The following is a 22,713-nucleotide window of genomic DNA, read 5'->3' as shown; positions in this document are numbered from 1 at the left end:
TCCATTAAGAGTTGGGGAATTATTTGTTACTTCTGCATAACTTAGCATGTCCTAACTGATGTAGGCACCAGCTCGTAAAGTTGAGCATCACATGCCCTAGGACCCAGCAGTTCCACTTTTAGAAACTTTCCCTGGAGACACTTCTGCAGAGGAGATACATAAAATAACATCTATGACAACATTGCCCATGATTGTGAAACACCTGGCAAAAACCTAACGTCTCTTGGTAGAGGATGGATCTATAAATAATGGCATATTTCCATCAGAGTCAAGACAAATGCACTAAAGCTATACATGACAACACAATGAGTCTTTTTTTTTTTTTTTTTTTTTTTTTTTTTGAGACAGTCTTGCTCTTGTCGCCCAGGCTGGAGTGCAGTGGTGCGATCTCGGCTCACTGCAACCTTTGCCTCCCTGGTTCAAGCCATTCTCCTGCTTCATCCTCCCAAGTAGCTGGGATTACAGGCACCCGCCACAACGCCTGGCTAATTTTTGTATTTTTTGTAGAGACAGGATTTCACCATGTTGGCCAGTCTTGTCTCGAACTCCTGACCTCAGGTGATCCACCTGGCTCGCCCTCCCAAAGTGCTGGGATTACAGGCATAAGCCACCATGCCTGGCCACAATAAGTCTTATAAATATAATTTTGAGTGATTCAGGCAAGTCACAGAAGTCTCCATACAGCCCAATACAATTTTCATAAAGCTCAAAAACAAGCAAAACTAAATAACGTAGTTTTAGGATACATAATTATATGATAAATGATTTTTTTAAGCAAGGGAAAGATAGACTCAAAATTCCTAAGAGAGGCTGCCTGGGGATAGGCAGAAAACAGCACGTGAGGGGAGAAAGCAGCACGTGGATGGCAGCTCTGACCTTGACTTTGACCCTGTAAGTGTTCAGACATTAAATATTCTAGGATTTGTGGTCTATGGAGTCTCTGTCACACCTACTCAACACTGCTCTTGTAGTGCAAAGCCAGTCTTAGTACATAAATAAATGTGTGTGGCTGTGTTCCAGTAGAACTTTACCTGTTGACTCTGAAATTTCAGTTTTATATAATCTTATGTGCCATAAGCTGTTATTCTTCTTTTGATTACTTTTAAATTATTTAAAAATGTAAAAGCTGGCTGGGCCCAGTGGGTCATGCCTGTAATCCCAGCACTGGGGGAGGCCGAGGTGGGTGGATCACTTGAGGCCAGGAGTTCGAGATCAGCCTGACCAACATGGTGAAACCCCGTCTCTACTAAAAATATAAAAATTAGTCAGGTGCAGTGGTGCGCACCTGTAATCCCAGCCACTCTGGAAGCTGAAGCATGAGAATTGCTTGAACCGGGAGGCAGAGTTTGCAGTGAGCCAAGATCGCACCACTGCCCTCCAGCCTGGGCGACAGAGTGAGACCCTGTCTCAAAAAAAATAAAATAAATAAAATTTAAAAAGCTATCCTTAGATCATAAGCCAAACAATGGCAGGCATGCCAGGTTTGCACCTGTAATCCCAGCTACTTGGGAGACTGAGGTGAGTGGATCACTTGAGCCCAGGAGTTTAAGGCTAAAGTGTGCTATGATTGTGCCTGTGAATAGCCACTCCATTCCAGCCTGGGCAACATAGCAAGACTGTCTCAAGCAAACAAACAAACAAACAAAGGTAAATGGTGCACCAGGTTTGGCCATGGGAGTTTGGCGGCCCCCACTCTAGTACTGTGGTAGGACAATGAGCTCACAGGTGTTTATTTTCTCACTGTACTTCATACTTATCATATGCAGTTCATTTATTGGCTTTTGTATAAAATATTATGTTAAAAGTTAAGAATTTTTAGAATGTAACCTGGCTTAAAAGGGAGCAGGACAAAGGCAGAAGGTGTGAGGATGGAGAAGACCATAGGATATACAGACACTTGAACTCTTTCCAAAACTTCCTCCAGGCCTGAGGTTTTTTGCCCTTGACCCTAAACTCAGGCACTCTGCTCATACTCCCCCTGACGGTGGAGCATGTCGTGTTACATGACAGAACCCACGGAAACTTTAGTCGGGTACTTACTGCACCTCGTGGCTTATTGTCATATGTCATATTAGCACCAAAAAACAAACCTGCATTGATTTTGATTATAATTGTAGTTGGACCACTGGACTATGTAATTGAATTTAAACTATAATTTTCTTTGGATTTCAAAAAAACTAGCTCAAGCCTGTTAAGTGGTATCTAGAAAATGCTTTTTTTTATCACCGGCTCTGTCCTCATCTGTCTGTTCTGTTAAAAGTGGTGCATTATTTTGGCCGGGCCTGGCAGCTCATGTCTGTAATCCCAGCACTTTGGGAGGCCAAAGTGAGCCTAGGAGTTTGAGACCAGCCTGTACAACATGGTGAAATGCCATCTCTACCAAACAAAAAACAAAAAACAAAAAAGTTAGTCAGCTGTGGTGGCTCTTCCTTGTAGTTCCAGCTACTCAGGAGACTGAGGCGGGAGGATCACTTGAGCTCCCAGAGTTCAAGGCTGCAGAGACCCGTGATGGTGCCACTGCACTCCAGCCTGGGTGACAGAGTGAGACCCTGTAAAAAAAAAAAAAAAAAAAAAAGTGGTACATTTTTAAAGGCCAACTCATTGGCATTTAGAAAAGAACATGTGTTGGGGGAATCCTGGGTATTATGTAGGATGGTGTTCTTGATTTTGAAAGCTGTGATAGCGGATGACTCATATTTCCTTGCTTCTTTTCAAGAAAGTCCCAACAGCCCTATTGACTTCCATTTCACAGTTCACATCCTTCTTCTTCTTCTGGAAATCGGCAGCTACAGCCATCTTCCTCTTGAGTAGTTTGTACTGGTCTCATAAATGCTAAAAAAAAAAATTTTAAGATACATATATTTTGTTGTCTATTTGACTCATTTAACATTTATTTTGCATAAATTATAGCTGCAGAACATCTCTAAGCAGCAAACATTCTCCCCTTTAATTTTAACAAACTCAGCCAGGCATGGTGGCTCATGCCTATAACCTCAGCACTTTGGAAGGCTGAGGTGGGCAGATCACTTGAGGTCAGGAGTTCGAGACCAGCCTGGCCAACATAGCAAAACCCCATCTCTACTAAAAATACAAAAATTAGCCAGGCATAGTGGTGCACATCTATAATCCCAGCTACCCAGGAGGCTGAGGCAGGAGAATTGCTTGAACCCAGGAGACAGAGATTGCAGTGAGTCGAGAGGGCACCATTGCACTCCAGCCTGGATGACAACAACGAAACTCTGTCTCAAAAAAACCAAAAAACAAAAACAGGCCGGGCGCAGTGGCTCATGCCTGTAATCCCAGCACTTTGGGAGGCTGAGGCAGGTGGATCACAAGGGCAGGAGTTCAAGACCAGCCTGGCCAAGATGGTGAAACCCCGTCTCTACTAAAAATACCAAAAAAATTAGCTGGGCATGGTGGTGGGCGCCTGTAATCCCAGCTACTAGGGAGGCTGAGGCAGAGAATCGCTTGAACCTGGGACGTGGAGGTTGCAGTGAGCTGAGATTGCGCCACTGCACTCCAGCCTGGGCGACAGAGTGAGAATCCATCTAAAAAATAATAATAATAGTAATAATAACTTTAACAAACTCATCCACAAGAGAGGTAACAGCAAGGATGAACTTCCTCTAGAGATTATTTGAAATTTGTTTCCTTTTATCAAATATTTGTATTGGTCTTTAAGAACTATTTTCTTTATTGTCTACATTAGCTAAAAAAAAGTCTTAAGCATGAATCACTAAAGCATAAAATATTAGCCATATCCCAATCATAGCTCTAGTTTCAATTCAACAGCACTTATTTTCGTCTTGAGGGTTACTGAGATTTGAGATCCGATGGTTTCTTTGGAACACAATGCTATGACTCCAAGAATGTGAAGGTATCCCCACTACTTGCATCTGTTAGGAACCAAGAACTGATCTGTGCGTGAGCTGCCAGGCTTTCTTTTACATGTTAGTGAAGTGTTTGTGTTACTGCTCAGCAAATTTCAATCCTAAGCAGATATTTATTTACAGACTGGCAAGGCAAAAAGTCCTACCCCAATTTCATAGGCTTGTTGCTGTAAAAAATAACCTAAACCAAATAACCACACCATCTCCTAGAACTTATGAAAAACTGGCAAGATGTTCAGAAATACCAACGGGATGTCTTTTGAAATTGTTCCAAGGATGAATTTCAAAATGGAGATCGCTTCTGGAAAGATTGAGATGTCATGTTTTCCGTATTTGTCCTGCTGAGTACTGCTGAAAACCTCCCAGAAAGGCAGAGAGAGGAAAGCCAATTGGGTCAGGATCTCCAGACCCAAGAAACAACATGGCAATGGGTTTCTTTCTGCCTCATTTCCCTCTGACTGGGAACTAGAGAAGCAGCACTCTAAAAATGCCAATAGCGTGGACAAAACAAAGCAAAAACCAAGAAGAGGCCAGGCGTGGTGACTCACGTCTGTAATCCCAGCACTTTGGGAAGCCAAAGCAAGCAGATCATCTGAGGTCAGGAGTTCGAGACCAGCCTGGCCAACATGGTGAAACCCTGTCTCCACCAAAAACACAAAAATTAGCTGGGCATGGTGGTGCTCACCTGTAATCTTAGCTACTCAGGAGTCTGAGGCAGGAGAATGGCTTAAACCCAGGAGGCAGAGGTTGCAGAGAGCCGAGACTGCACCACTGCACTCCAGCCTGGGCAACAGAGCAAGACTCCATCTCAAAAAAACACACAAAGAACTAAGAAGAGCTTGTACTCTCTAGTTATGAGACTAGGAAAGGGGCAGCATAGCAAGACTAAAAACTTCTTTTTTTTTCGAGATGGAGTCTCACTCTGTTGCCCAGGCTGGAGTGCAATGGCGCGATCTTGGCTCACTGCAACCTCCGTCTCTCGGGTTCAAGCGATTCTCTTGCCTCAGTCTCCTGAGTAGCTGGGACTACAGGCGCCCGCCACCAGGCCCGGCTAATTTTTGTATTTTTAGTAGAGATGGGGTTTCACCATATTGGCCAGGCTGGTCTCAAACTCCTGACCTTATGATCTGCCCATCTTGGCCTCCCAAAGTGCTGGGATTACAGGCGTGAGCCACCACACCCGGCCCAAAACTTCTAGACAATAACCACTCAATTCTAACAAAACACCACAAAAAACACCGTGGCTCTGCCTGCAAGCCCACCAGGAAAGACTGAGTAGAGAGCCTGGACTTCCGCCCTCACGGTGGATTAAGGCTCATCTCCCCCTCCCTCCTGGGGTGGTGTCAGAGGAGGCCTAGTGGGAGCCGGAACTCCCACGTGTCTAGCAGTAAAAAGGAGACCCTCACCCTCCAAGAGGTAGCGCATAGAACCCAAACTTCCTCCACCCCTGCCTGGCCGTAACGAGCTGCCCATCCTCCTTCCTTCCCTAGAGTGATATCAAAGGAACCCTGAGAAAATACAAGATCTAAATTAGATCCAGAAACTGGGCGTGGGGGCTCATGCCTGGAATCCCAGTACTATGGGGGCTAAGGCAGGAGGATTGCTTGAGTCCAGGAGTTCTAGACCAGCTTGGGTAACACAGCAAGACCCTGTCTCTACAAAACATTTAAAAATTAGCCAGGGGTGCTGGCACATGGCTGCGGTCTCAGCTACTCTCGAAGCTGAGGTGGGAGGATCACTTGAGCCCAAGAGGTTGAGGCTGCACTGAGCCGTGATCATGCCACTGCACTCCCGCCTGGGTAATAGAGCAAGCAAGACCCTGTCTTCTAAAAATTTTTTTTTTTTACTTAGGCCTAAATCTAACAAAACACATACAGAACTTGTATAGTGAAAATTACAAAATGCTGGTGAAATAAATTTCAAAATGTATAAATGAAGAGACATACTATGTTCCTGCATTGGAATACAGTCATACAGTGTATAACGATGTTTTGGTCAAAAACAGACGGCATATATGATCGTGGTCCCATAAGATTATAGTGGAGCCGAAAAGTTCCTATTGCCTCGTGATGTCCAACCATCATAACATTGCAGCACAGCTCATTGCTCACATTTGTGGTGATACTGATGTAAAAAACCTACTGAGCTGCCAGTTGTATATAGTGTAGCATATGCAATTATGTACAGCACATAATACTTGACAATGACAATAAATGACTATGTTAGTAGTTTATGGACTTACTATACCATACTTTTTATAGTTATTTTAGAGCATATTCCATATATATATATATATATATATATATATATATATATATATGTAAAACCAGTTAAGGCCGGACGTGGTGGCTCACACCTGTAATCCCAGCCCTTTGGGAGGCCAAGGCAGGTGGATTGCCTGAGCTCAGGAGTTCGAGACTAGCCTGGGCAATATGGTGAAACCCTGTCTCTACTAAAGTACAAAAAATTAGCCAGGCATGGCGGCATGCACCTGTAATCGCAGCTACTCGGGAGGCTGAGACAGGAGAATCCCTTGAACCCGGGAGGCAGAGGTTGCAGTGAGCCGAGACCGCCCCATTGCACTCCAGCCTGGCTGACAGAGCAAGACTCCTCTCAAACAAAAAACAAACAAACAAAAACCAGTTAATTATAAAACAGCCTCAGGCAGGTCCTTTGGGAGGTATTCCAGAGGAAGACATTGTTCTCATAGGAGATAACAGCTACATGTATGTTTTTTGCCCCAAAGATCTTCCAGTGGGACAAGATGTGGAGGTGGCAGACACCAACTCTGTGTGGGTCTAGGCTAATATGTGTGTTTGTGTCTTAGTTTTTCACAAAAAAGTTTAAAAAGTAAAAAACAATTTAAAAACTTTTAAATAGATAAAAGCTTATAGAATAAGGAAATAAAGAGAAAATATTTTTGTACAGCTGTACAATGTGCTTGTGTTTTCAGCTAAGAGTTCTTACAAAACAGTCAAAAAGTTAAAAAAATTTTTTTAAGTTTATAGGCCAGGTGCGGTGGCTCATGCCTGTAATCCCAGCACTTTGGGAGGCCGAGGTGGGCAGATTACCAGAGCTCAGGAGTTTGAGACCAGCCTGGCCAACATGGTGAAACCCCATCTCCAATATAAAAATTAGCCAGGCGTGGTGGCAGCTGCCTGTAGTCCCAGCTACTTGGGGGGCTGAGGCAGGAGAATCACTTGAACCTGGGAGGTGGAGGCTGCAGTGAGCCAAGATCTTGCCACTGCATTCCAGCCTGGGCAGCAGAGCCTGCCTCAAAAAAAAAAAAAAAATTAAAGTTTATGGAGTAAAAAGTTACAGTAAGCTAAGGTTAATTTATTATTGAAGAAAGAAAACATTTTAAATAAATTTAGGTTAGCTTAAGTGTACAGTGTTTGTAAGACTACAGTGATATACAGCAGAGGTCCCCAGCCTTTTTGGCAAGAGGGACCAGTTTTGTGGAAGACAATTTTTCCATGGACTGGGTGGGTGGGGGGATGGTTTCAGGATGATTCAAGCACATTACATTTATTGTGCACTTTATTATTATTACGTTGTAATATATAATGAAATAATTACACAACTCCCCATAATGTAGAATCAGTGGGATCCCTGAGCTTGTTTTCCTACAACTAGACAGTCCCATCTGGGGGTGATGGGAAACAGTGACAGATCATCAGGTACTAGATTCTCATAAGGAGCATGCAACCTGATCCCTCGCTTGTGCAGTTTACAATAGGATTCATGCTCCTATGAGAATCTAATGCTGCTGCTGATCTGACAGGAGGCGGAGATAAGGCGGTAATGCAAGTGATGGGGAGCAGCTATAAATACAGAGGAAGCTTCACGTGCTCGCCCACCACTCTCCTCCTGCTGTGTGGCCCGGTTTCTAATGGAGTCTCACTCTGTTGCCCAGCCAGGAGTGCAGTGGTGCGATCACGGCTCACTGCAACCTCTGCCTATCAGGTTCAAGGGATTCTCCCACCTCAGCCTTCCGAGTAGCTGGAATTACAGGCACGCGCCACCACACCCAGATAATTTTTGTATTTTTAGTAAAAACAGGGTTTCACCATGTTGGCCAGGCTAGTCTTGAACTCCTGACCTCAGGTGATCTGCCCACCTTGGTCTCCCAAAGTGTTGGGATTACAGACATGAGCCACTGGGCCTGGCAAAGATCATATTATTTTCACGGTACCTCTTCTATGTTTAGATATGTTTAGCTACACAAATACCATTATGTTACAGTTGCCTATGGTATTCGGTACAGTCACATGCCCTACAGGTTTGTAGCATAGAAGCGATAGGCTATACCATCCAGCCTAGGTGTATGGTAGGCTGTACCATCTAGGTTTGTGTAAGTGCCCTCTGTGATGTTCACACAACAACGAAATCACCTAACAACACATTTCTCAGAACTACCCCTGTCGTTAAGTGATACGTGACTGTACTTCACATAGTAAAGTTGTTAATTTGCCCCAAACTGAGACGCAGATTTAACACAATTGTTATCAGAATCTCAGCTGGCTTTTTGTAGATATAGATATTATCCTAAAATGTATGTGGAAATGCAAAGGAACTAGAATAGATAAAACAATTTTGAAATGAAATAATAAAGCGGGAGAGACTACCACCCTCTGCCCAATTTCAGTATTTATGTATAACTACAGTAATCAAGGCTGTGTGGTATCGGCAGAAGAGGAAACACAAGGATCAATGGAACAGAAGAGGGAAACCAGATGGCCCCACATAATTGCAGCCAACTGACTTTTGACAAAGGTACAATGAAAGATGACTAATGTTTTCCACTAGTGGTGCTAGAGCAATTGGACGTCCATAGGCCAGCAACAACAACAAAAAAAAACTTGGCTAAAACCTTTCACACCTTATATGAAAAATTTAAAACGAATCAAGGCTGAGCACAGTGGCTCACACCTGTAATCCCAGCCCTTTGGGAGGCCAAGGCAGGAGGACTGTTTGAGGCCAGGAGTTCAAGACCAGCCTGGGCAACATGGTGAGACTGTCTTAAAATAAAAAAAAAAATTACTCAGGCATGCAGAGAGCCAAAGCCCATGAGACGTGACCAACTCAACATTCCGCTGGAGGCTGTATGATCAAACAGCAAAGTGTTCATCATGAATGCAAGATGTGAGCAAACTCACACTGCCCTGCCACCAAAAGGTTTGCTGAGGGACACTACTCCCTGGCTCCTTGAAGTTATCTATTGAGAAATCTAGCACCTATTGTTCAAAGGATGCAGTCTCACAAGCCTGCTGTGAACCAAACACCAAACGGCTAACTGACAATTACCTGACAACCATCCCCGCTTTCTCACTATCTCTTTTGCCTAATAAATACGGAGGGCTGCGTAAAGCTCAGGGCCCTTGTCCACTAGAGGCAAGATGCCCCCTGACCCCTTCTTCCAAATATACTCTTTTGTCGCTTGTATTTTATTCCCACATTCACCCCCTTTGTTCAGTCCAATAGGTCCGCGGCAAGTGCTGGCACACTCCTGTAGTCCCAGCTACTTGGGAGGCCAAGGAGGGAGGATCACTTGAGCCCAGGAGGTGGAGGCTGCAGTAAGCCATGATCACACCACTGCACTCCAGCCTGGGTGACAAGGCAGAGACCCTGTCTCAGAAAAAAAAAAAAAAATCAAGATTTAAATATGAAATAGAAAACCGTAAAAGTTATAAGAGATAGAGGGAAAAAACACCTAAATCTTTGAGACCCAGGACTCAATGAAGAATTCTTAGACATGACTCCATAAATGAAAAAATCCATAAATTGGACTTCATCAAAATTAAAATAGCTTTTCTCTGTGGAACAGCCTGTGAAGAGGATGAGAAGGCAAGCTACTGACTGGGAGAAAATATTTGTAAACCATATATATGCCAAAGGACTCCTATCTAGGAAATATAAAGAACTCTTGAATCTCAACAGCAAAACAAACAGATAATCCAACTAGAAAATAGGCGAAGACCTGAACAACACTTCACTGAAGAAGATATGAAGATGGAAAATAAGCACATGAAAAGATGTCCACCCATAAGGGAAATGCAAATTAAAGCCTCAAGGAGATGTCACTACACACCTATTAGAACAGCTGAAATAAAAACTGTGGCAATGCAAAATGCAAGCAAGGATGCAGAGAAACTCCGATGAGAATGTAAAATGATATACTTCCTCTGGAAAATAGTTTGACAACTTCTCAAAAACTAAACAAGCACCAAACATATAGCCCAGCAATTGCACTCCTGAGCATTTATCGTAGAGATACAAAAATGCATGTCCACAGAAACCCGTAAATAATTATTCCTCACAGCTTTATATGTAATAGTCAAAACAGGAAGCAAACAAAATATCTTTTAATAGTTGCATAGTAAAACAAACTGTGGCACAAGCGTATCGTGGAATACTATTCAGCAAGGAAAAAGAATGAACCATTGAAACACATAGCAACTTGGATGGATATCAAGGGCATTGTGCTGAGTGAAAAAGCAAAATCTTAAAAAAAGTTCATGTTTGTGAAAGTTGTCAGAATCAAAATGGAGTTTGTCCAGGTTTTGTGTCAAAACCCTGACAAATGGGCCAGGCATGGTGGCTCATGCCTGTAATCCCAGCACTTTGGGAGATCGAGGCAGGCAGATCACATGAGGCCAGGAGTTCAAGACCGGCCTAGCCAACATGGCAAAACCCCGTCTCTACTATAGCCTGGCATGGTGGCGGCTGCCTGTAATCCCAGCTACTCAGGAGGCTGAGGCACGAAAATCGATTGAACCCAGGAGGCGGAGGTTGCAGCGAGTGGAGATCATGCCACTGCACTCCAGCCTGAACGACACAGGGAGATCCTGTCTCAAAAACAAACAACAACAACAACAACAAAACCCTGACAAATGGAGCCAGGGAAGGCCATGAAGGGGGTTTCTTATGCATGCATGCCTGATGAAAACAACTATCACAAAAGATATCACAAAAGATGGCAGAAACCACAACCTTGCACCAAGGCTACTGTATCTTACACAAAAAAATACTTCTGCCGGTATTGATCTTTGTAGCAAAGGATAATTGTTTCAAAATAACTTACATAACCGTCCTCAGTTTTTCTTTTTTTTTTCTTTTTTCTTTTTGAGACAGAGTCTTGCTCTGTCGCCCAGGCTGGAGTGGAGTGCAGGATGCGATATCAGCTCACTGCAACCTCCGCCTCCCAGGTTCAAGCAATTCTTGTGCCTCAGCCTCCCAAGTGTCTGGGATTACAGGCATGTGCCACCATGCAGGGCTAACTTTTTGTATTTTTAGTAGAGATGGGGTTTCACCATGTTGGCCAGGCTGGTCTCGAACTCCTGACCTCAGGGTGATCCATCCGCCTCAGCCTCCCGAAGTTCTGGGATTATAGGCATGAGCCACTGTGCCCGGCCTCTCATTTTTTCTTTTAAAAACTCTTGTTACCTTTACCTCCCTGAATACACCCACCGTATTCCCACTGCAATGCTACTCCTGAAAAAATATCATACTCTTTTAGAGAGCCTCTCTCTGTCTATGATTTAACTTGACACATACCGTATGATTCTATTTATACCATATTCCTTAAATAACAAAAGTATAGAGATGGAAGACAGATAAGTGGTTGCCAGGGGATGGTGGGGAGAGGGAGAGGACCTGACTAGAAAGGAATAGTGGGAGGAGATCTCTGCAGTGATGGATAGTTCTGATTTTACTGTGCTGGTTGTTATATGACTCCACATGTGTGATAAAGGGACAAACAACTACACACGCACACTATGCCAATGTCAATTTCCTGCTTTGCCATTGTACTGGAGGATGGAACCCAGAAACGGCATGAGAGATGTTCCTGTCTTGGCAAATTCCTGTGAATCTATAATTATGTCAAAATCGAAAGTTCTTTTGAATGACCTAAAACCTTTTTTTTTTTTTTGAGACGGAGTTTCGCTCTTGTTGCCCAGGCTGGAGTGCAATGGCACGATCTCAGTTCACTGCAACCTCCACCTCCCGGGTTCAAGCGATTCTCCTGTCTCAGCCTCCTGAGTAGCTGGGATTACAGGCACGCACCACCACGCCTGGCTAATTTTTTGTATTTTTAGTAAAGACGGGGTTTCACCATGGCCAGGCTGGTGTTGAACTCCTAACCTCAGGTGATCTGCCCACCTCAGCCCCCTAGAGTGCTAGGATTACAGGCGTGAGCCACAGCGCCCAGCCAGAAGGAAGGCTTCCCTGACCAGGAATCGAACCTGGGTCGCGATGGTGAGTGCGGAATCCTAACCACTAGACCACCAGGGAGTGTCCTAAAAACTTTTAAAAAATGGATTACGGTTCCACTGAAACTCACTAATTACTCATAAATACTTTTGAAAAGCATTTTATAACGAACTTTGTTGCAGTCTGGGGTGTGGATGGAACTTTGTTGCAGAGATACTCTTTTAAATCAGGATTAAGTCCAGCACTTTGGGAAACCGAGGTGGGAGGATCACTTGAGCCCAGGAGTTTAAGACTGGCCTGGACAACATAGTGAATCCCAGTCTCTACAAAAAAATTAAAAATCAATTAAAAATTAGCTGAGTGTGGTGGTATGCACCTATAGTCCCAGCTAGTTAGTAGGCTGAGGCAGGAGGATTGCTTGAGCTCTGGAGTTCGAGGCTACAGTGAGCTGTGATCGCACCATTGCACTTCAGCCTGGGTGACACAGTGAAACTCTGTCTCAAAAAAACGAAAGACAAAACCGAAATCAGGCTTAAGTGAGAACGTAGAGGTTTAAACTGGAGGTGTAGACCTCAAAAAAAGAATGAAAGAGCAAACCACAGAATAGGAAAAGATATTTGCAGCTCATGAACAGCAGACTAAAAACTTCCTATACGTTAGTGAGAAAAGACACAGACAATCCTATGAGAAAATACTCAAAAGACTTGATCAGGCCCTTCACTAAAGAGGAAATCCAAATAGCCAAAATAACATGAAAAGGCGTCTAACCCCACTAGCAACCAGGAAGCGTAAGTTAAAACCACAATGGGATACAACTATCCACCCACCATATCGATAAAAATAATCTGATGGTACCAAGAGTTATCAGGGGATGTGGAGTAACAGGAACCTCATTATCGCCAGGGGAGTGTAAATGGGGTCCAATAATTTTGGAAAACAGTTTGGCATATTCACAACCAAGATAAACATGTTCCTTGTAGCTCAGCAATGTTATTTCTAGGTTAAAAAACAAAACCAAGCCAGAAACATGTGTTTACGTGTGCTGAGATACACAGACAAAAATATTCAAACGTCATTGCATGTAATAACCCCAAGCTGGAAATGATCCCGCCGTCCATCAGTATTAGAATAGGTGAACAATGATGTCATCATTCAACAAGAGTGTGTAACAATGGAAATCAACTAAAGATGAACTCAGCATGGATGAATCTTCATGATACAACGTTGAAAGAAGAAGCAAGATACAGAAAACACAGTGTGATTCTATTTGTATGAAGTTCACAAGCAGCCCAATAAAACTGTGTTGTTACGTAGCAAAACTACAGCAAAAGGAAGTTAATACCATACAAGTCTAGATGTGGTTAGCAGTAGCGGGCAAGGAGGGCTGTGATCTAGAAAGGGCATGCCAAGGGCTTCGGGAATGGGTTATGTTCCACTTCTTGACCCTGGTAGAGTTATTTGAATGTTTGTTTACAACAGTTTGTTAAACTTTATATTTATGCATTTTTCTGTATAGGTCACAATGTATAAAAGTTCTATATTGCTTTAAAAAGAGCCTTTAAATAAATTAGCATAATTTATTAGATAAGACTTTACTGGCTGAGTGCAGTGTCTCACGCCTGTAATCCCAGCACTTTGGGAGGCCGAGGCGGGTGGATCACCTGAGGTCGGGAGTTCAAGACCAGCCTGACCAACATGGAGAAACCCTGTCTCTACTAAAAATGCAAAATTAGCTGGGCGTGGTGGTGCATGCCTGTAATCCCAGCTACTCGGGAGGCTGAGGCAGGAGAATCGCTTGAACCCAGGAGGAGGAGGTTGCGGTAAGCCGGGATCACGCCATTGCACTCCAGCCCGGGCAACAAGAGTGAAACTCCGTCTCAAAAAAGAAAAAAAAAAGACTTTACTAATGCTGTTCCTGCATATATATTTTTAACAATCTCCAAATAGACACATTCTGGTCTTACATGGTGTTTTGGGTTAAAATTTAGCTCTCAAAAAGCTCCTTTTATTATATCCGTCTTATTAAGTCTTATTAAGCCTGTTATGTGTCATTCTAACGTCCATGAAGACAAAAAACAGGTTGCCTTCCATCTATATACTTTTTCAAATAAATATCCATGGCTTTTGTCTAGTGGGTGCTGACTCTGTGCCAGGCACTTGCTGAGTACCTTATAGAAATAATTGTTGAACAAGTGAATGAATGAAATTCATTATTGAAATTTTTCATGTAATCCATACTGGTGCTGTAATAATTCATTTGTTAAACCCCCTTCAAACTCCCTCTTTGTTCTCCCTGCCTTCCTCAAATATGGGTCTAAACTCATTTTAAAGCAGTTCATCACCCAGAGGGACATAGGGGGAACACGGTTTTCTGATTCTTCTTTGCCAGTGTCCTCCACACCACACACACACATGTGTACACACACATGCACGCACACACAGACACGCATGCACACACACACACACACATACACACACATGCAATAATCCAAAGCTGCAGCATATTTAAATCTGTCATTTTTCTAGAACCGAGGTGTGCTCTTCTATATGCAAGCTTTCTCCACCTCAGCACTATTGACATTTGGGGCAGCATCATTCTTTGCTGGGAGGCTGTCCCACGCATGGTAGGAGTTTAGCAGCATCGCTGACCTCTACTCACTAGATGCAATAGCCCCTAATCACCACCAAGTGGTGAACACTGCAACTGTCTCCAGACACCGCAAATATTCCCAGGGACGAAACTGCCCCTATGTGATAACCACGGGGCTATACGAACCTCATTTCTAGAATTTTTTTTAAATCATATGTTCCTTTCTATTATAAAAAACCTGGCCTTGCCAGAGCTCTAATATGATTATGTTAATCTTACGTTGTTTGAATATATACAGGAGTTTCTTTCTGCCCCGTTTAACAACAGAGAAACGGAGCATGAGGAAGAACAGCAGGAAGAGCAACGCAGTCGACGTCAGTGCAAGAAAGAAGGAGATGATCTGCGGAGAGTGTCCTGCAAAACACAGCAAAAGGAGAAACGCATGCAGAAATGTATTGACACCATGTATATATTTACACTGTAAATATATACCATGTATATATTTACACTGGTAAACTCCTAAGCATGAGAAGAATCACAGCCTTGGGCATCTCCAACCTGCTAATGGAGTAGACTTAGAAAACTTTTAAAAAGGCCGGACATGGTGGCTCACGCCTGTAATCCTAACACTTTGGAAGGCCGAGGCAGGAGGATCACTTAGAGTCAGGAGTTCAAGACCAGCCTGGCCAACATAGTGGTGGCAGGAACTTGTAATCCCAGCTACTTGGGAGGATGTGGCAGGAGAATGGCTTGAACCCGGGAGGCAGAGGTTGCAGTGAGCTGAGATGGTGCCACTGCACTCCAACCTGGGCAACAGAGTGAGACTCCATCTCAAAAAAAAAAAAAAAAAGAAAAGAAAAGAAAAGAAAAGAAAAAGAGAAACTTAATGGCCAGGAGCGGTGGCTCACACCTGTAATCCTAGCACTTTGGGAGGCCAAGGTGGGCAGATCACCTGAGGTCAAGAGTTCGAAACCAGCCTGGCCAACATGGAGAAACTCCATCTCTACTAAAAACACAAAAATTAGCCGGGTGCCATGGTGGGCGCCTGTAATCCCAGCTACTCTGGAGGCTGAGGCAGGAGAATCACTTGAACCTGGGAGGTGGAGGTTGCGGTGAGCCGAGATTGCGCCATTGCACTCCAGTCTGGGTGACAGAGAGAGACTCTGTCCCCCCCTCCCCCAAAAAATAAAAGAAACTCAATAATTGGGCAGTTTATCCTTTCTAGCACATAGAAAATATGGGACCCGGGGGCCAGGTGGGGCGGCTTACGCCTGTAATCCCAACACTTTGGGAGGCCAAGGCAGGAGGATTGCTTGAGCCCAAGAGTTTGAGAGCAGCCTGGGCAACATAGCAAGACCCCAACTCTACCAAAAAAAATAAAAAATTAGCCAGGTGTAGTGGTGCGTGCCTACAGTCCCAGCTACTGGGGAGGCTGAGGTGGGAGGATTGGTTGAGCACAGGAGGTGGAGGTTGCAGTGAGCCAATATAAAGCCACTGCACTCCAGCCTGGCACAGAGCAAGGCACTCTCAGGGAAAAAAAAAAAAAAAAAGAGAGAGAGAGAGAAAGAAAAAAGAAAAGAAAATATGGGACCCTGGATGGGAGCAGTGGCTCACACCTGTAATCCCAGCACTTTGGGAGGCCGAGGTGGGTGGATCACATGGTCAGGAGTTCAAGACCAGCCTGGCCAGCATGGTGAAACCCCATCTCTACTAAAAATACAAAAATTAGCCGGGCGTGGCGGTGCGTGCCTGTAATCCCAGCTACTCAGGAGGCTGAGGCAGGAGAATCGCTTAAACCCAGGAGGTGGAGGTTGGAGTGAGCCGAGACTGCACCACTGCACTCCAGCCTGTCACAGAGCAAGACACTCTCTTAAAAACAAAACAAAAAAAAAAAAAGAAAAGAAAACAAAAGAAAAAATATGGGACCCTGTAATCCCCTTTCTTTGGCATTGATAAAGATATAGACTCTGTTTGGGTGAAGTGTCCTCTGGCACTGCTTACAAATGTGTATCTCAGACTGAATAACAAATGCCTGGGAAGAAAACTTCTGGGTCCCTGAGGGCAGGATTCAGGAAGGAATGCACGTGGGAGGTGCCTATTGTGAGATGTCGTGATATTGGGGCGATTTAGATACAATCTGGAATCACCATAAGATATGCACTTTGATGTAAAGGCATAGATAGCCCAGCTACCTGGCTCTCTCGCAGGGGCAGGCGGGGTCGCAGAGGATGCTCCTGGAGAGAGGTCGGCTGGAGATGGTCCACAGACCACGTCCCTCTCCTTCGTCCCATTCACAAGCACAGACTTTCCATCCAAAGAACAGCTTAGACAGTTCAATGAAAAGAATTTAAATAATTAACTTAGGTCCAGAGGATTCTGATTTAAAACTTTGTCATTTTTTACCCAATGAAGTAGCCTAGTGAAAAAGATATGCGGGTCTGGGTTCGAAGGCGATGCAAAGATATTTTGAAAAACTTCCACTTGGCCATCTGGCTCCCTGCAGCTTTCCGTGGCTCTTCCTTCTGTTCAGTGACAGCTTAGTTCAGGCTGTCTTGCCTGGTTAGTCTCTCACCCCCCGTTTCTTAATTGGACTTGACCATCTCCGGCACAGATGAAGGCTAGCATAGGGTTAGGAGGTCCAGCACTGGCATCAGGCAAACCAGGGTTTGAGCCCTGGGTCTGCTGCTTTCCAGAATGACTTTGGGCAAGTCAAAAAATCTGTGTAACCCCAGCATGGTGGCTCACGCCTGTAATCTCAACACTTTGGTAGGCTGAGGCCAGAAAATCACTTGAGACCAGGTGTTGGAGACCAGCCTGAGCAACATAGCAAGACCCCACCTCTACAAAAATTAAAAAACAAACAAACAAACAAAAATTAACTGATGGTGCATGCCTGTGGCCCCAGCTACTCGGGAGACTGAGGTGGGAGGATCACTTGAATCCAGGAGTTTGAGGCTGATCACTTGAACCCAGGACTTTGACGCTGTCTCCGAAAGAAAAGAAAAAAGAAACCTCCCTAAGCCTCAGTTTTCTCATCTGCAAAATTAGGATTGTATGTGCTGCCAGAACTGTTTCAAAGAACAAACGAGTGAGAGTCAGTGACACACTCTTGCACGTCTGACACGCTGAGTAAATGGTAGCTATCATCATCACCGTCATCGCCATCATTGTTGCTATTGTTGTGACACCTTTCCCTCGTCCCTTTACCTACCCCAAATCCACCCATCCTCCAGAGCCCAGTTCAAACCCATTTTTCCATGCAGACTCACCTTAACAACTCCGAAAAATTTGTATTGAAAGACCTTTTTTAAAAAGCCACTTTCCAACCAGGCATACTGGCTCTCGCCTGTAATCCCAGCACTTTGGGAGGCCAAGGCTGATGGATCACTTGAGGTCAGGAGTTCGAGACCAGCCTGGCTAACATGGTGAAAGCCCATCTCTACTAAAAATACAAAAACACTAGCCAGGCGTGGTTGCGCGCACCTGTAATCCCAGCTACTCAGGAGGCCGAGGCAGGAGAATCGCTTGAACCCAGGAGGCAGAGGTTGCAGTGAGGCGAGACCGCCCCATTGTACTCCAGCCTGGGCAAGAAGAGTGAAACTCCATCTCAAAACAAACAAACAAACAAACAAACAAAACAAACAGACCTTTTTTAAAAAGTCACTTTCCAAAGAGAGAATTCAGCTAAGTCCGAGAAAATAGTCAATATTTTTCTTGTGAATCATGATTCCATTTGTCAGCCACTCTGATGCTGGTAAATTGTAAATGACAAAAGCAGAGGGATACCATGATTCCTGTTTTAAAACACTTTATTTTCTCTCCAAAAAGTCACTTTCCAGTCTGTTACAAACCAATACACTTTTGAAATACAATAAAAATGTAAAAGTAAAATAATAAAAATGATTTTCTAGTAAGAAAATGAAATGGAAAAAGAACAAATACATATAAAATACAACGCCCAGATTTTTATTCTTAGTCAACAGACCACATTACTCTGCCAATTTGCCTTAAAAGTTTCTAAATGTTTACTCTCTAACCCTACACCACTGTCGATGGGGGCACAGGACAAGCCATTTGTGGACCAGCACCCATCCACAGACCACAGTGTAAGTTCTGGTTCCACAAAACAACAGTCACATTCTCTCATATACTATTGGCTTTTTACCACCTGTGATGGCCTTGTGTGCCCAAGTGTGGGCCACATTTTGGAGGGTAATGAGCAATTGTTAGTTTCTTCTGTATCATTCTAGGGGCTGGCATTGAACACATGGAGATGGGCTGATCAATGAGAGAAGATAAGAGGCAACAAAGGAATGAGAAGGAAACAGAAAAGAGGCAGACAGCGGCAAAGTTCCACTGGCAATTCTTTTCCTTTCTTTTGAGACAGGGTCTTTGCTCTGGAGTGCAATGGTGCGATCATAGCTCATTGCAGCCTCAACCTCCCAGACTCAGGTGATCCTCCTGCCTCATCAGCCTTCCCTATAGCTGGGACCACAGGCATGTGCCATTATGCCTGGCTAATTTTTTTATTTTTTGTAGAGACAGGGTCTCACCCAGGCTGGTTTTGAACTCCTGGGCTCAAGGAGTCCTCCTGTCTCAGCCTCCCAAAGTGCTGGGATTACAGGCGTGAACCACTGCAAGTGCCCAGCCTCCACTGGCAATTCTGATCTAAATGTTCCAGGCACTATTTCTGGAGAAAATGCCCACTTTGCCTATTGAGTTGCTACGACCTCACAGTGTTCCCACGCTGCCTATTAGTATGTTACATTCTGTCTACACTTGATGGGTGCAAAAAAGCTTCAATGATAGCATTCCTCATCTTCCAAAAAATTTAACCCAGATTCTCTATTCCATAAACTAAAGGAAATTATACGTACTTTGTCCAGGGTCGACAGACGCCACGTTTCTGATCATTAAATGTCCCAAAGCAACAGTCTTTACAACCTTGTATTAAAAATGAAAGCAATAATAAAAGGGAAGCATTTTAATCATTTTGTAACTTTTCCTGTGATGAACTTAATATAAGTCATTACCGTAATACAATCTGCACAAATTGTTCAATAATTCTTGAAACAACACCCTAAGATGGCTAGTTTTTATTCTAGTTGTACACAAAGTATTGTATATGTCTGAAACGTGTGAAGATTAATGGTTCTGGCATTAACAAATGTTCTGATTTCAAATTATTTCCATTTATGAAGAAATAACAGGAATATTTTATTCATTAAAATATGACATATCATATACTCCCTTGTTACTTTAAGGTTCTACAAATCTGTTTGTTTATTTTCAAAGGATCAAGATCTAAGCTAAGTTTGTCTACATCACAAAACTACACTAGATCAAAGAAACGCAAACGTACCTTTTTTTGTCAATTCTTGACCTTGTTTACAATCCTGTTCACACATGCTGCATCCTGCCCCCAGGCAGTGAAATCCTGGAATGCAGTCACACTCTGCATTGCTGGTGGAGGAACACTCCTTCCTGGTCCTGAAAACACCTACAAAGTCCCCCCAGCCCCCAACATTTTATTACACTTGACCTCCAAATCCAGGAAGCGAATTTATGCTCTGCAGTAAAAATCATGCTCACTGTACTTATAGTGTACCCAGTGATTTTAAAGTTTACTTTTAAATCTCCATAAAGACATTTTTACATTTTGGTAAGTAAAAACTTCTCTCTTGTCAAATGAATGTTTCCTCTAATATTTAGAAAGCTCAGTGCACAAATAATTGCTGTCACTGGATATTATGGTCCTGGACCTCCTGGTTGGCAGAAGAATCAGTCTTTGACACTTGAGATTTTCCAAAGAGAGCAGTTAGTAAATGGGAAAGAAAAGCTTATCTTCCCAATTATCTTCTAGAGGAAGAAAATATCTGTGAACTCATACCTTTACACTGCCTGCATATGTCACAGGTCCTTTGTCCACCTGCGCTGGAGAAACTATTTGGAGGACAGGGACTGCAAATCTGATTCCTGTTATTATCACAGAATGTACCTAAGAAAGGCAGACAATAGTGGTACACGTTTGACAATGGGCAATCGTCACCCAAGGCATTCTGAAGTTTACAAGAAAATAAGATGATAAAAGAATGATGAGTTTTCTAGATGCCACAGTGGTGGACATTAGTTTGATTGACTTCCTAAAATGATACATTTGCAAGATTATTCTTTGTGTAATCACAGAATTAGAAATAACAAGATACAGGCCAGGCGCAGTGGCTCACGCCCGTAATCACAGCACTTTGGGAGGCTGAAGCAGGCAGATCACCTGAGGTCAGGAGTTCAAGACCAGCCTGGCCAACATGGTGAAATCCTGTCTCTACTAAAAATACAAAAATTAGCCAGGCGCAGTGGTGCACGCCTGTAATCCCAGCTACTCGGGAGGCTGAGGAAGGAGAATCGCTTGAACCTGGGAGGCCAATGTTGCAGTGAGCTGAGATCACGCCACTGCACTCCAACCTGGGTGACAGAGTGAGACTCTGTCTCAAAAAAAAAACAAAAAACAAAAAACAAAAACAAAACAGATATTGTAACAAATAAATCAGCAGAAAGAAAATATCTATTGAATAAAACAAAATGATTATCTTGATTGATCTAGGAGATGAATATGACTGGATCCAGGAGGACATCAATGTCCCACACTAAAATTTAAATACGACTGACTATCCCCACTCTGTTAAGCCCTTTACTACCCGCTTACTCACTGCTATGCCCCCAGTCTGAGCACAAAGCCCTACACACAAAACTAACATTTATTGAAGTCTTGCCATGTGCCACGCACTGTTCTAAGCCCTTCATTTGATCCTCCCAGCCACCCTATAAAACAGGTTCTCTTATTATCCCCAGATGAGAAAGTCAAGGCACAAGAGGTTGAATGACTTTGCTGTGTTCACACAGCTAGGTTGTAGCATCCAATAAACATTTGTATATGAATGAATTTTCATTTTCCCTTCCTTAAAAGGGAGCTCATTAGCCCTGACTACTAGACTAACTGAACCATACTTCCAACAGAGCAGATCAAATGCACATGATAACTGGGTACTCACCAGCTGGGCAGTTACTACACGGATCCTGCAATGATCTTGTCCTCTCAAAGTTGAGGACCAGCAACAGAGTGGCTACCATGTTGTAATAGCTGTTTCCCATGATGAAATCTGGCACAGGTATAATACTAGCAAAGCTGATTCCAAGAGAATTTTAATCAAATTAGCTGGTCTCACAAATGTCACTCTGCAAAAGATAAACATTTCCAAGGAAAGGTGGTTTCTCCTTTCAAAATTATCTATATTGCAATCATTACCTATACAATTCTATAAGAGGATAACGCAGGGTTTTTCAGCAACAATTAATGATGCAATATTATGGAAAAGTAGCAATTCATAGAAACCACTAGGACAAGGCAGGCGTGATTAAACACACAGCTTTGTGCCGGTTTGCCAAAGTTTGAGGGCGCATTTTCCATCATGTTCTGCCAAAATGCGGAAATAACAATTGCCAGAACTTTTGGGGACTTTCATAGGTACTTTGCAGTACCATCCAGCAATAATGTCAATTACTTACTGCCCCTGAAATAAACTCCTTACAAAGAGAATCTGTCAGGGGCATCAGACAATTCAGTTCAAGAAGAAGCTATCACATAATCACTCTTCCCCCTTTAGCTGAACACCTAACTACTAACATGTGGAAAGACCTCCCTGTTCAACTCACTAACACATTTTCTTAAACAGAGACATGTTTTGAGATGTGAAGTTTGTATGGTAACAAAACTAAGGAGGGAAAAACTCTTCAGGCTAAGTTATTGATGATTATTTAATGGGCTATTGAAGAGAAGTTATTATATATTAGGAGGAAAAGTCTAGAAATGGGCAAAGGGAGCAAAAGTTCTATCCTCACCCCGTCTAAGTGCCCCCACCCACTCCCACAAATGGACAGACCTTGAGATCTCAGGGCTGCCGGAGAACTTTCCACTCCTTGGTCTTCAGGCTTCTGCAGCTCGGGAGGACTTCAGGTCAAACA

At 43.4% G+C, this 22,713-nt stretch overlaps 1 protein-coding gene across 1 annotated transcript; it reads right to left on the bottom strand.

Annotated features, from left to right (window-relative positions):
• Positions 1-2,609: 2,609 nt before the first annotated feature.
• Positions 2,610-22,695, bottom strand: TNFRSF9 (TNF receptor superfamily member 9). The gene is made up of 8 exons (XM_024231995.2): positions 22,632-22,695; positions 21,744-21,927; positions 20,585-20,692; positions 20,057-20,194; positions 19,572-19,638; positions 16,887-17,017; positions 14,974-15,108; positions 2,610-2,832 (listed from the first exon to the last, which is right to left on the bottom strand). Exons 2-8 carry the CDS (start codon positions 21,841-21,843, stop codon positions 2,747-2,749), a joined length of 765 nt encoding a protein of 254 aa, XP_024087763.2. The 5' UTR covers positions 21,844-21,927; positions 22,632-22,695; the 3' UTR covers positions 2,610-2,746.
• Positions 22,696-22,713: the final 18 nt, after the last annotated feature.

Source organism: Pongo abelii, chromosome 1, assembly GCF_028885655.2.
Source record: "Pongo abelii isolate AG06213 chromosome 1, NHGRI_mPonAbe1-v2.0_pri, whole genome shotgun sequence".
Lineage (NCBI taxonomy): Eukaryota > Metazoa > Chordata > Mammalia > Primates > Hominidae > Pongo > Pongo abelii.
The sequence above is the reverse complement of the archived record's forward strand: the minus strand, read 5'-3'. Positions and strand labels throughout refer to the sequence as shown.